Raw genomic sequence first — 13,816 nt, 5'->3', positions numbered from 1 at the left:
GTGGTCTCACCAATGTTTTGTATAACCGAAGCAAACCTCTACTTTTGTATTCGATTCCCCTTGCAATAAACAATAACATTCTATTAGCTTTCCTAATTAACTGCTGTACCTGCGTACTAAACTTTTGCAATTAATGCACTAGGACATCCAGATTCCTCTGAATCTCAGAGCTCTGCAATCTCTCATCATTTAGATAATATGTTTCATTTTTACTCTTCCTGCCAAAATGGACAATTTCACATTTTCCCACATTATACTCCATTTGCCAAATCTTTGCCCACTCACTTAACCTATTTATGTCCCTTTGTAGCCTCCTTATGTCCTCTTCACAACTTATCTTCCTACCTATCTTTGTGTCATCAGCAAATTTAGCAACCATACCTTGGGTCCCTTTATCCAATTTATAAAAATTATAAAAAGTTGAGGGCCCATCACTGATCCCTGTGGCACACCACTTGTTACATCTTGCCATCTTTTTACAAAACGCAGTGTTTATTTTAATACCAGGCTTCCTCGTGTCAAAACAAGTGGTGCGAACCTGGGTGTACATGATCCTGTTTAACCAGTGTCCACTTCAAACTATCTGTTTCTTAAATACACATACAAATGTGTATATAAGAATTATCTGGTATTCCTCATCGGTAGTCTAAACAATTCCCTCCACTACTTAGTGTCGCCTACATTCATAACCGCTGCAATTACACTCACCACAATATAGTTGTTCGGGAGAATTTCTTCAATATTCAAAGGCACATAAACATTCACAGGGTCTGGAGGAGCCTGATTCCAGCTTTGCTCATTGAGTTTGTGGCTTACAGCTCTGTCAGACAAGTGTTACAAGGCTTAGAACAAAGAATTCAATTAATTCTGTCAAAATGTCCATTGTTGGGTAAAATATGTTGAAAGGTACTGTACAACCTGCTTGAAATGCAGACTTCTATCTCTATGTAACAGGACATTGTACAGACCTATAACATAGAATTATGTTATTTTTATATCTTTATTTATTTATTTGTGGTATGTGGACACCGCGGACAAAGCCAGCATTTGTCACCCATTCCTAATTGACCTTCAGAAGTCTGGGGGGGGTGAGCCACCTTCTTGAACTGTTACTCTCCATCTAGTATAGATACACTCAGTGCTGTTAGGAAGGGAGTTCCAGGATTTTGATCCTGTGACATGAAGTAACAGTGATATAGTTCCTAATTAGGATGTGAGGGAGGGGATCTTGCAGGTGATGGTGTTCCCATGTGTCTGCTGCCCTTGTTTTTCCAGGTGGTAGAGGTCACGGGTTTGGAAGGTGCTGTCAAAGGATCTTTGGTAAGTTGCTGCTGCACATCTTGTAGATTGTACACACTGCTGCCACTGTGCACTATGCTGAGGGGAATGAATGTTTAAGCTGGTGGATGGGGTGCCAGTAGATGGGGTGCTAATCAACTTGGCTGCTTTGCTCTGGATGGTGTTGAGCTCCTTAAGTGTTATTGGAGCTACACTCATCCAGGCAAGAGTATTTCATCATACACCTGATCTGTGCTATGTATTGATGGACAGGCTTTAAGAAATCAGGAGGTGAATTATCACCGCAGAATTCTTAGTCTTTGACTTTCTCTTGAAGCCACAGTATTTATGTGGTTGGCCCAGTTTGGTTTCTGGTCAGTGATAACCCCAGGATGTTGATGGTGTGGGACTCGGTGATAGCAATACCTTTGAATGTCGAGAGGAGCTGGTCAATGCCTGGCACTTGTGTGGGATGAATGTTACTTGCCACCTACCAGTCTAGGCCTGAATGTTGTCCAAGTCCTGCTGCATATGGACACCAGCTACTTCAGCATCTGAGGAGTTGCAAATAGTACTGAACACTGCAATCATCAGTGAACATTCCTACTTCTGCCCTTATGTTAGAAGGAAGGTCATTCATGAAGCAGCTGAAGATGGTAGGGGCTCGGACCCTAGGACACTACTCTGAGGAACTCCTACAGCAATGTCCTGGGGCAGAGATGATTGGCTTCGAATAATCACAAAGAACTTCCTTTGTGCTAAGTATGATTCCAACCAGCGGAATGTTTTCCTTTTTTTTCAAATTCATTTATGGGCTGTGGGTATCACTGGCTGGGCCAGCAATTATTGCCCATCCCTAATTGTCCTTGAGAAGGTGGTGGTGAGCTACTTTCTTGAACCGCTGCAATCCCCGTGATGTATGTACACCCATGGTGCTATTAGGGAGGGAGTTCCTGATTGCCTTGATTTTGCAAAGGCTCCTTGATGCCATACACTTTCAAATGCTGCCTTGATGCTACTCTCACCTCAGGAATTCAATGCTTTTGTTTATGTTTGGACTTTTTAAAATTAATCCACGGAATGTGGGCTTCGCTGGCTGGACTAGCATTTATTGCCCAGCTCTAATTGCCCTTGAGAAGATGGTGGTGAGTTGCCTTGAACCGCTGCAGTCATGTGGTGTAGGTACACCCACAGTGCTGTTAGGGAGGTAGTTCCAGGATATTGACCGAGCGACAGTGAAGGAACGGCGATACATTTCCAAGTCAGGGTGGTGAGTGACTTGGAGGGGAACTTCCAGGTGGTGGTGTTTCCATCTATCTCCTGCTCTTGTCCTTCTAGATGGTAGTGGTTGTGAGTTTGGAAGGTGCTGCCTAAGGAGCCTTGGTGAATTCCTGTAGTGCACCTTGTAGATGGTACACACTGCTGCTACTGTGCGTCGGTGGTGGAGGGAGTGAATGTTTGTGGATGTGGTGCCAATCAAGCAGGCTGCTTTGTCGTGGGTGGTGTCAAGCTTCTCGAGTGTTGCTGGAGCTGTACTCACCTAGGCAAGTGGGGAGTATTACACTAAGGCTATAATGAGGTCAGGACCTATGGCCTGGCAGGACCCAAACTGAGCATAGGTGAGCATATTATTGTTGAGTAAGTGCCATTTGATAGCACTATCAATGACATCTTCCATCACTGCTATGTGGAGTAAACTCATGCTGCAGTAATTAGCCGGTTGGATTTGTCTTGCTTTTTGTGGACAGGACATAACCGGACAATTTTCCACATTTGTCAGGTAGATGTTATGTTGTAGCTGTACTGGAACAACTTGGCTAGTTTGGAGCACTCGTCTTCAGTACAACAGCCAGGATGTTGACAGGGCCCCTAGTGTTTGCTGAATTCAATGCATTCAGCTATTTCTTGACATCGTGTTGTGAATCAAATTGGTTGAAGACGAGCATCTGTGATGGAGGAGGAGGCTGAGATGGATTACCACTCGCCACTGCTGGTTGTAAATAATTGAAAATGCTTCTGCCTTGTCTTTGCACTGACGTGTTGCGCACACCCTGGTGCTCAGCATTGGGGACTGCTGAGAGTGATGATACCTTCAAGGATTGCAGTCCGGACCATGGCACCAATTGACAAGGGACTGCACAGAATGAATTGCAAAGCTTAGAAATGCAGTTGTTACAGGAAATTCCATAGTTAGGGGATAGACAGATGTTTCTGTAACCGCCGTGGAAAGACCCACATGGTGTGTTACTTCCATACTGCCTGGATAAAGGACATCATGGCACAGGTACCAAATATCTCCAGGGGGAAGGGAGTGATCCAGAGGTTGTGGTAAATGTTGATACCAATGACGTAGAGCAGATATTGAGGCCCTAACATCAGACTTTCAGGAGCTAGGGAGGAAGTTAAACGGTAGGACCTTGAAGATAGTAATCGCTGGATTACTCTCAATGCCATCCGCCCATGCGAGTAGAAATAGGAAGATACAGAAAATCAATGCATAGCTTGACATAGTGCAGGAGGGAGGGTTTCAGATTCTTGGGACATTGGGATAAGTTATAGGGTAGGCAGCACCTATTCAAAAGGGATGGTTTGCACTTGAACAGGACTGAGATCAGTGTCGTTGTGGGAGGTTCAGTAGTTGGTTGGGGAGGGTTCAAACTAAATTGGGCACCAGCATATAGATGTAGAAAAGAAGAATAAAGTGCAAAAAGGTGTGAGAGTATTGGATAGTACTGGAGAAGGAAGTAGTGCCATATTAGATAGTGGCAGACTAAAGGACCATGAAGAATACAAGTCTAGACCACATGCGCAATGTGTGGTGAATAAGATTGGTGAGCTATAAACACAAATAACCATGTGGAAATATGCAGTGGCAGTAATGGAAGTGTGGCTTAAAAATGGTGAGGACTGGGCACCTAATATTCATGGATACAAAGGACTGGTTTTTTGCTAACGAGGTGGAAAGCTCAAGTCGGGAAACTTCCCGACTTGGCAGACCTGCAACCATATAAACGTCCCCCCACATGCACTGTTCTCACTCTGGGGAGGCAGGGACAAGATTGAGTCGGTTCCGTTGGCCCCAGAAGCAGTTTGGAGGTGGCCACAGAGGTGGGCAAGTGCCGAGGTGGGCTGGTTATAAGGGCTTCCTCAGTTCTCTGGGACTTCATCCCAGCTGTATTAAAGGTTGTGAGGTCCTCTAGCTCACACCCCCTCACCCCTCCATCCACTCCCATGCTCCCTCCATGGGACCTCTATACTCACCCAAAATGCCCTATGCACAGAACCAATGAGCCATATAATAACAATGGCAAATCTTGAAATGCCCATGGAAGAAAACACCCAGAAATCTGCTTTGAAAGAATTCTGCTACTCTTACAACCTTACAAAAGTTGGCACTGCCATTTATGGTTAACTTCTTATAACTTCATAAAGATGTCAAATGGTCAAAGCTAACACTGTACTTCAGCTTGTGTAAACAGGTCTCTGCTGCGCTAATTAATTAGATTCTTGGAGCTCAGCCAAACATTCATAACGAGACCATCTGGAGAAACAGATGTTTGGCCATCTGTTTCTGTTGATACAGTTGCCAGATGGACTAATTGTGGGGTGTCAGGAGATACCTATCCCCGTAATAGAACTAGTCGCTCGGGAGGGCAGGGTGCAGACTTGTTACCCACACTTTTATCCCAGGCCAGCAAAAAATGCCAGCACCGGAAATGGGGGCAGGAATCCTAGAAATGGGTCCTGCCCCCCCATTTTTAAAGGTGTCCAGAGTTGGTCTAACTGCGATTTAAAAAGATGGGGAAGGAAGAAAGGGATGGTTGGGTGGCAGAATTGATTGAAAGAGAGGATGTTTTTGAGGGGGTCAAGGACAGAATCCATTGGTTATAACTGAGAAGCATAAAAATTATGATCATTCTACTGGGAGTGTACATAAGCCTCCAAATAGTGAGAAAGGGGAACAAATCTGGAGGGAAATCACAGATGTGCAAGAACTATAGAGTGGTGATATTCTGGGATTTTAATTACTGAAATATTGATTAGAGGATGCTTTTAGAGTAAACTGAAAGGATAGAGAGATATTTCTGAAATGTGTCCAGGAGAACTTCCTTGGGTAGTTTGTTCTTGGTCCAATTGGGAAGAAGGCAATGCTGGATCTGGTGCTGGAGAATGATGTGGGCCAAGTGGACCAGGTGTCTGTGGGATAACACTTGGGTAATAGTGATCATCGTGCATAAGGTTTAGATTAGTAATGTCGAAGAGCAAGGAATAATCTGAAGTAGAACATGTTGATTAGCTGATCTTAGCTTACCAGCCCGTAGGGGTACTGCAATAACCTCAGTGCTTTAGCCTAGGGAAAGCAATACCTGCTAGGATTTACATTCTTGATTGTTGCCTTTAACTCCTGCTGGAAAAGTACATCAATTTGGATAACAAATGAGAGAAGGATCAGGCTCGAATGTTATGCCTTTTGTGATTGAATAATCTGGTAACATATATTTAGATTCACATGAAGACTGACTACATAAGGCAGGATGTGGGACATCGGTCATACCACAGCAAGGGACATGCCTTCAGGAGTTCAAAGGGAGAAAATGGAAATTTAAGGAAGAAACTACTTGCATGGATTCAAAGTCTATCCAATCACTTATACAACATCTTTTGGGAAAAAAAATCAGCAAGTATTGTGGAGCTGTATGTCCGCACGATTGGGTATCTGAGCTACATGTCGGCTTTGGCTCAGTGGTAGAACTCTTGCCTCTGAGTCAAAAGGTAATGTGTCCAAGCCCAACTCCTTAGACTTGAGCACATAATCCAGACTCACACCTCAGTGCATTACCGAGAGAGCGCTGCCCTGTCGGAGATGCTGTCTTCTGGTTGAGATGTTAAACTGAGACACTATCTGTCCTCTCAGGTGGACATGAAAGATCCACTGACACTATGAGAAGAACAAAGAGTGCTCCTGGCCAATAGTTATCCTCTGACCAACATTACTGAAAAACAGGTTATTTGTTTCATTGCAGTGTGTGGGACCTTTCAAATTTTAGATTGGCTGTCAAATTTCCTTATATTACAATGACTTTGTTTCAATGAAAATGCTTAATTAGCTGTGAAGTGCTCTGGGACATCTTGGGATCATGAAAAGCACTGTGTAAATGCAGGTTTGTTCTTAAGCCACCCAAAAATATTTGAATATGGAGCTCGGATTATAATGGTTCTGGGTATAGAACACTTATAATGGAAGTATAAAACAAAAACAGAATTACCTGGAAAAACTCAGCAGGTCTGGCAGCATCGGCGGAGAAGAAAAGAGTTGACGTTTCGAGTCCTCATGACCCTTCAGCAGAACTGAATATAGTTAGGAGAGGGGTGAAATATAAGCTGGTTTAAGGTTGGTGGGGGGGGGGGTGGGGGGAGAGAAGTTGGGGGGGGTTGTGGTTGTTGGGACAAGCAAGCAGTGATAGGAGCAGATAATCAAAAGATGTCACAGACAAAAGGAACAAAGGGGTGTTGAAGGTGGTGATATTATCTAAGAAAATGTGCTAATTAAGAATGGATGGCAGGACACTCAAGGTACAGCTCTAGTGGGGTGATAAGTGAGGACAAGGGGGACCCTATCATGTTTCTGGGAGGGAGGAGAAGGCGTGAGGGCGGATGCGCGGGAGATGGGCCAGACACGGTTGAGGGCCCTGTCAACGACCGTGGGTGGAAAACCTCGGTTAAGGAAGAAGGAGCTGTACTAGAGTGTCCTGCCATCCATTCTTAATTAGCACATTTTCTTAGATAATATCGCCACCTTCAACACCCCTTTGTTCCTTTTGTCTGTGACATCTTTTGATTATCTGCTCCTATCACTGCTTGCTTGTCCCTACAACCACAACCCCCCCCCCAACTTCTCTCCCCCCACCCCCTCCCCACCTTAAACCAGCTTATATTTCACCCCTCTCCTAACTATACTCAGTTCTGCTGAAGGGTCATGAGGACTCGAAACGTTAACTCTTTTCTTCTCCGCCGATGCTGCCAGACCTGCTGAGTTTTTCCAGGTAATTCTGTTTTTGTTTTGGATTTCCAGCATCCGCAGTATTTTTTTGTTTTTATATAACGGAAGTATATCTGACAAAAGCACCTGATCAGTTATGACTTGTTTAATGGAAGCAAAAGATGTCTTCACTTACTCAGTATTTATTCCTCCAGAAGTTTCATCCTGTTTTTCAGACTCTTCAAGACTTCTTGAGTTTGGTTCCTCACAGAGGTATGCAGCATTGGGAGCTGGGAAAGCGCCAATACTTGTCCTTTGGCTTTGGGTAGCCCTTTCAGTTGTATCAATCTCTTGACAAAACATCTAAAACAAACAGTTGGTTGGTAGTACAGGACTTGAATATTGCTGAAAAGAGAGACATGTTCCCGAAGCTTTTTGTCTTACACTCATCAGGAGAAAGGCAAGATTTCCAAATTTCAAACAATCACAACAATTTATACTACAGGAAAAAAGGGTGCTGATTGGCTGGCAGGTTGACTGTGATTGGCCAAGGTATTTCCATGGAGAAAGCAATGAGGGACTATAGGCCCCCCAAGCTCCCAGGTAACTAAAAATGGCATAAGGCTTGAACATATTCCTTTTGTTTGCAGAGAATGCATTCCTATATATGAACGTATCCCACTTCTAGCAAGTACAAATGAACCATGTTACAAGCTCGACTGATTATCTTAAATTGCTTGTTAGTGTAGCTATTAGTGCATTCAGGATTGTTCAGCAAGTGCTGCCCAACCATGGAGAGACATTTAAAAGTTGACATTTTGTTTTGAATTTTGCAAGTGCGGGCTCGTTGAGAATAACCAACTCAATCAGCCAATCGCTGGGGCACATGGCCTACATACCGGCATTGCACTGAAATTCATATACAACTTTGCTCAATTTTTCCACTGATAAGATTCTGCCATCAGTCAAAAAAGACGTTCTGCCTGCCACACAATTGAACAATGCCATGTATGAATTTGAGTATAGTTTCCGTATGAATTTGGCATTCCTGCATTTGCCCTGATGAGTGTAAGACAAAAAACTTCGGCAACATATGTCTCCCTTCAGCAATAGCTAGAACAAAAACAGTTTTTCTGACTGGTGTTGGGTTTTCAGACTACTCTGTCACAGCTGTTTTACTGAGCAACAAGTGCTATTTTTTTAATGCAACTTTTCTTTTGCTTTATTTAGTGCTAGTATCATAATTCCAGAGGGGCCATTATTGCTGTCCGAACCACAGGATGGTGGGCCATATGCCAGTATTTCTCTTGTGGATGGATATGCCTGCTTTGAGTATGGTGTGGAGCAGAGTATAGCAGTTGCAACAGTCTGAGAGCCTGTAATGTCCCTGGGAAATCCACATTTTGGCCCACACGTTTAGATCCCTGTACATCTATTTTAGTTCCTCATAGGTCAGCCTTTACCAATTGGGCTAGAATGAAGACAATCGTGTAGTGCCAATGCTAAGATTTGGTTTTGCTGTCTCTCCTTTGCTCTTCTCTTAGGAATGCTGTTCTAAGGAAGCTACCCCAGTACAAGTGAAAGTGCATGAAGTTAATACAGTTCTTAAGTTACTGTATAGCTACCAAGATATTTTCACTTTTAATACCATTCCTTGTTTTATCTCTCTCAAGCAAATAGATGCAGCCCTGAATCATAGCATTAAAGACTGCAAGAGTGAAGTATGAAGACATGGAGTCATAATAGATTTGCCCAGGCCTTCGGTGTATGAGAAGGACTGAAGGACATAGAGGAGTTGGCGGATGAAGGGTTATAACATGAGTGCAAATAATATGGAGAATGCCATGGCAAGTTAGAGTGATGCCATAAAATATGAACAGGAGTGGGCATTGAGACGCTTGAGCCTGTTGATCATTGCTGCTCTGTATCTCAATTCCATCTACCTGCTTTGGCTCCATATTCCTGAATATGCTTGGCTAGCAAAAATCTATTGATTTTGCACATTAAATTATTAATTCTGCTAGCATCTACTGCTTTTCGTGGCAGAGAATTCCATACTTGTACCAACCTTTGCATGGAGAAATGCTTCCTAACTTCTCTCTTGAATGGCCTAACTGACTTTTAAGGTTGTTATTGAATTCAACAACTTTAGATCTTAAACCCCCCTCCCCCCATCCCCACCCCGTTTCTTTTCCCCCCCCACCCGCCTTTTTTTTCAATAATTTATATAGATTCTTCTTTCCCCACCTATTTCCATTATTTTTAAATCTAAAACTAAAACCTTTAGTCTTTCCACCCCACCCCCACTAGAGCTGTACTTTGAATATCCTGTCTTGCATTCTTAATTAGCACTTTTCTCAGACAAAGACCACCACCTTCAACACCTCTTTGACCCTTTTGTCTCTGACATCTTTTGATTATCTGCTCACACCACACCCTCAATGTGTCTCTTCCCCCCCACCCACCTTAAACCAATTTATATTTCTCCCTTGTTGAAACTATGCTTCAGTTCTGCTGAAGGGCTATGAGGGCTCGAAACGTTGACTGATTTCTTCTCCGCCGATGCTGCCAGACTTGCTGAGTTTTTCCAGGTAATTCTGTTTTTATTTTGTTTTGGATTTCCAGCATCCGCAGTAGCTTTTAGCTTTTTGTTTTTATTTTAAGGTTGTTCCCTTGTTCTAGTCTCTCCCACCTGCAGAAGAAGTTTCTATACAATTACCATATCAATTTTTAAATCAAAATCCTAAAAAACTAAATCAACTTACCCCTTAACCTTCTATATTTGAGGGAGTGCAAGCCTGGTTTATGTAATCTCTCCTCATAAGCCTTGGAACCCTAGTAACATTCTGATGAACCTACATTGTATACCTTCCAACAGAGTTCTTCAGATATGCTCTAATCAGGGCTTTGTATAGATGTAGCAAAACCTCCTCCTCTTTATAGTCTAGCCTGACATAAAGGCTAACTTTCCATTGCTCTTTTTGACTCTTTTTTTGATAACTGACTTCAATATGTTAGTAAATTGTGTATGTGGAACCCTGAATCTCTCTGAACCTTCACTGTTCCTAACTTTCCACTATTTAAAAATACTAGGATCTATCCTTTTTCTAGTCCAAACTGGATGACTTCACAATTACTTGTGTTGAAAGCCATCTGCCACCATCTCTTAATCTATTATGTCTCTTGTAATTTAAGCTTCTGTCTACATTACTTACTATGCCTAAATCTTGGTTTCAAATGTGGATATACAGCTCTCTATTTTGCCATCTAAGTCATTAATAAATATACTGAAAAGTTAAGGGTCCAACACAGATCGTAGAGCATCACAAATCACTTCCTTCCAATTTAAATACATACCCATTATCCCTTACTCTGTCTTCTACCACCTAACCAATCAGTTAACCAGCTCAAAATTTACCTTCAATTCCATGAACTTTAACTTTAGCTAACAGTCCTTTGCGTAGAACCTTAGTGAACACCTTCTGGAAATCCACATAAACCACAACCATAGACATTCCCTTCTCTACTACTTCAGGTACTTCCTCAGAAAATTCAACTGGGTTCATTAGGCATAACCTACCATTACAAATCCATGTTCTGATCATTTCATATTAAGCGCTCAGTCACTGATTCCAATAACTTCCTGTTATGCCCATAAGACTGAAAATGATCATAAACTGTTTAAATCAAACCTTACTTTCTGCTTATTTAAAAATGGACTTTGCTGGACCAAAAGTATAGCTGCTACAGGTCACATGATTTGCAACTTGGCTACAGTTCTGTAAAGTTCCAACAGTAATTACAGGACAAAGCTCAACCCTCACCCTTGTGGAATCTTACACTTATCAATATGTGGACCCATTACAGTCAATGAATCAAGCAAGCAGCAGACGTCTGTCTCCCCAGCCTAGACTTATAACAAAAAGAGAGTCATCGAAACTCATTACACCTGCAGAGACGCTAATAACCACCATCTATCTCCTTAGGTGAACAATGGATTTTGACCAGAGGCATAGAAACTGATTGTTACCCTGAAACTGACTCACTCATCAATGGGCAACCCACATAACCAAAGCTCCTTTGGAAAGTTTTAATGTTATATTCTGGGACTCCCAAGTCAGTCTGCTGTTTAACCTCCAGCCTGCAAACACCACAGCAGGACTTCAGGCTGACCAGCAGCCTGCATCAAGTCTTAAGCCTCCTCGAAGCTTGTTTCTCTGGAAGATTCCTGCAATTGCCTGCTGAGTAGACCAAGTCTCTGTATACCAACCTCATCTCACTGTGTCACCATCAACTTTAAAGGAATTCTGAAACTCCTGCTTCAGCCATTTGAACCTGCCTGAATTGTAACTCCTCCATGAAGGAGCCCTCACTAAACTCTGACTTTCTGGACTTTGGCAATCACGTGAGCTGATATCCATATCTGCGGTTCTTTTTCTTTTCTTTTAAGTTATTCATAGTTATAAAAACTCCTTTTTCCTATCTCCTTACTCTGCTTCTGTGTGTGTGTGTATTAAGTTGTGGCCATCCCCTAAAGAGAATTTTCTGCGAGTCATTTTAAAAATTGACTTCATAAATAGAGGGATTGGGGGACCATGACACAGCCTATTTCAAAAGTTAAAACATCTGCTTATGGACAGATGGCAAGAAAAATAAAGGAGCTCAGTTTGCCTCTCTTCCCTGTCTGAAACACTTCCCCACAACAGACATTAGACTAATAAGTCTACAATTTTCTGCTTTATCTTTCCCATCTTCTGTAAACAATGGAGTTACATTTGGAATTTTCCTGTCTTCCCTTTTGATATTTCGAGTGAAATTGTTAATTCACTCGCAGAATGGCAGCAATAGCAGAGCTGGCTACAAAACTGAAAACAGAGAGTCAGGAAAACAGTCAGACTGGGAAACAGTGAGAAGCGATATTCCACAGGGATCGGTGCTGGGATCATTGTTCACAATTTACATAAATGATTTGGAGCCTGGAATTGGAAGTGGGGTTTCAAATTTATGGATGACACCAAATGGGGCTATAGTTAACACTGGAAGACTTACAAAATGCAACCCATTAATAAACTTGTGTAATGGGTGTGTAAATGGTACATGAATTTCAGTATAGCTAAGTGTGAGGTGGTGCATTTTGTTAGGAGGAATTAAGGAGGCCACATACACCATGGAAAATAAGAGTCTAAATAAGCCAGGGAAGCAAAGAGACCTAGGGATGCACATTCATAAATCCTTAAAAGTGGCAACACAAGTCAACAAGGCCATTAAAATGTGAAGGAAGCATGTGGTTCATTTCTGGAGAAATAGAATGTAAAGCAGGGAAGTTATGCTAAATTTGGAGTGCTGTGCACAGTACTGGTTTCCATGTTACAAGATAAAGAGGCACTGGAGAACATGTAAAAAAGATTTACAAGGATGATATCAGAACTGAGAGGCTATAATTATCAGGAAAGGCTGGAGTGACCAAAAAGAAGTTTTTAACACTTAGTCCACCCTATCAAATTGCTTCATAGAGAAGATATTTTCACTTGTGGGCAAGTCCAAAAATAGGGAGCGATAAATCTAATATGTTCACTAATAAAGGCAATGAAGAATCCTAAAGAGATTTTTTTACCCAGTGTTGAGAGTGTGGAACTTGCTATCAAAGGATAAGCAGATAGGGTTAGGTGAAGTAGGTTGGGAGGAAGGTTATGTGGAGCATGTTGAGAGAAATGACTGTTTTCTTTGCTGTAGGCTCTATGGGCAGAATTTTCTGAGCTCGCTGGCGGTGGATGTGATAGGCGGCTTGCGTGGAAAGTATGGTGCAGGTCGCTTCACGGTCGTGATCGTCCACTCAGCCCACCGATGGCAGGCCACATTTCCCGCCATCGGTCAGTGGGGAGCTAATTGTAATACATCAGCACATAATTAAAAGGCCATCCCGCCAGGTTTCTGGAACCTCGCTGTATCGTCCGTTCACATCGGTGGGAAAGCACGCCGACATGTTTCACAACAGCACAAAGGTGACGTGCACATGGCAGCCTTCACTTTGGGGGAACTGAGGTGAATGAGCAGCAGCGTTCTCCACAGCTCACCTGTTGTTTACAGGCCACAGGGGGCCAGGGGTGGGGGCAACTGATGCCTGGCCTCGGAGGTGACTGCTGAGGGGAAGGTGTCTGGGACCAAGTGCTGGCCAGCTTTGGAGGTGAGTACTGAGTGGGGGGTGGTGTCCGGGGGCAAATGCTGGGCAGCCTCGGAGGCAACAGCTGAGGGGGGGGGTGTCCGGGGCAAATGTGGCCAGCTTCGGAAGCAACTATTGTCGGGGGGGGGAGAAGGGTCAAGTGCTGCCCTGGTGCTGCATCCCGCGCACAAGCAATCAAGGTGGGGGGCAGGGTAAGCGAGGGGAGTGGCCACGCATTAGGGACGCCTGTATAAACTGACCATGTCTCTGCAACTAAGACAGATCAAACGCAGCCACAGTGATATGATTGGGGTCAGGCTCCTAGCCTGCCCGCCCATGCAAGCATCACGGAGGCGCCAAAGGGCCACCAAGCACTCAGCAGTCACCTCCGAGGCTGC

The 13,816-nt window shown here is 43.3% G+C and overlaps 1 protein-coding gene across 4 annotated transcripts in view; it reads right to left on the bottom strand.

Moving 5' to 3' along the window:
* The window catches only part of LOC144689633 (uncharacterized), a 188,791-nt gene that overhangs the window by 2,494 nt on the left and 172,481 nt on the right, over positions 1-13,816 (bottom strand). For 3 of the 4 annotated variants that reach the window (XM_078556874.1, XM_078556875.1, XM_078556876.1), the window contains 2 exons: positions 7,455-7,621; positions 709-820 (listed from right to left, as the gene is read on the bottom strand). The exons of the other annotated variant lie outside the window; for it this stretch is intronic. In XM_078556874.1, the coding sequence (XP_078413000.1) occupies positions 709-820; positions 7,455-7,621 (279 nt within the window). The remainder of the gene's footprint in view (positions 1-708; positions 821-7,454; positions 7,622-13,816) is intronic. 4 annotated transcript variants of the gene reach the window in all.

Source organism: Cetorhinus maximus, chromosome 14 (assembly GCF_964194155.1).
Source record: "Cetorhinus maximus chromosome 14, sCetMax3.hap1.1, whole genome shotgun sequence".
NCBI lineage: Eukaryota > Metazoa > Chordata > Chondrichthyes > Lamniformes > Cetorhinidae > Cetorhinus > Cetorhinus maximus.
This window is presented reverse-complemented; position numbering and strand designations above follow the sequence as displayed.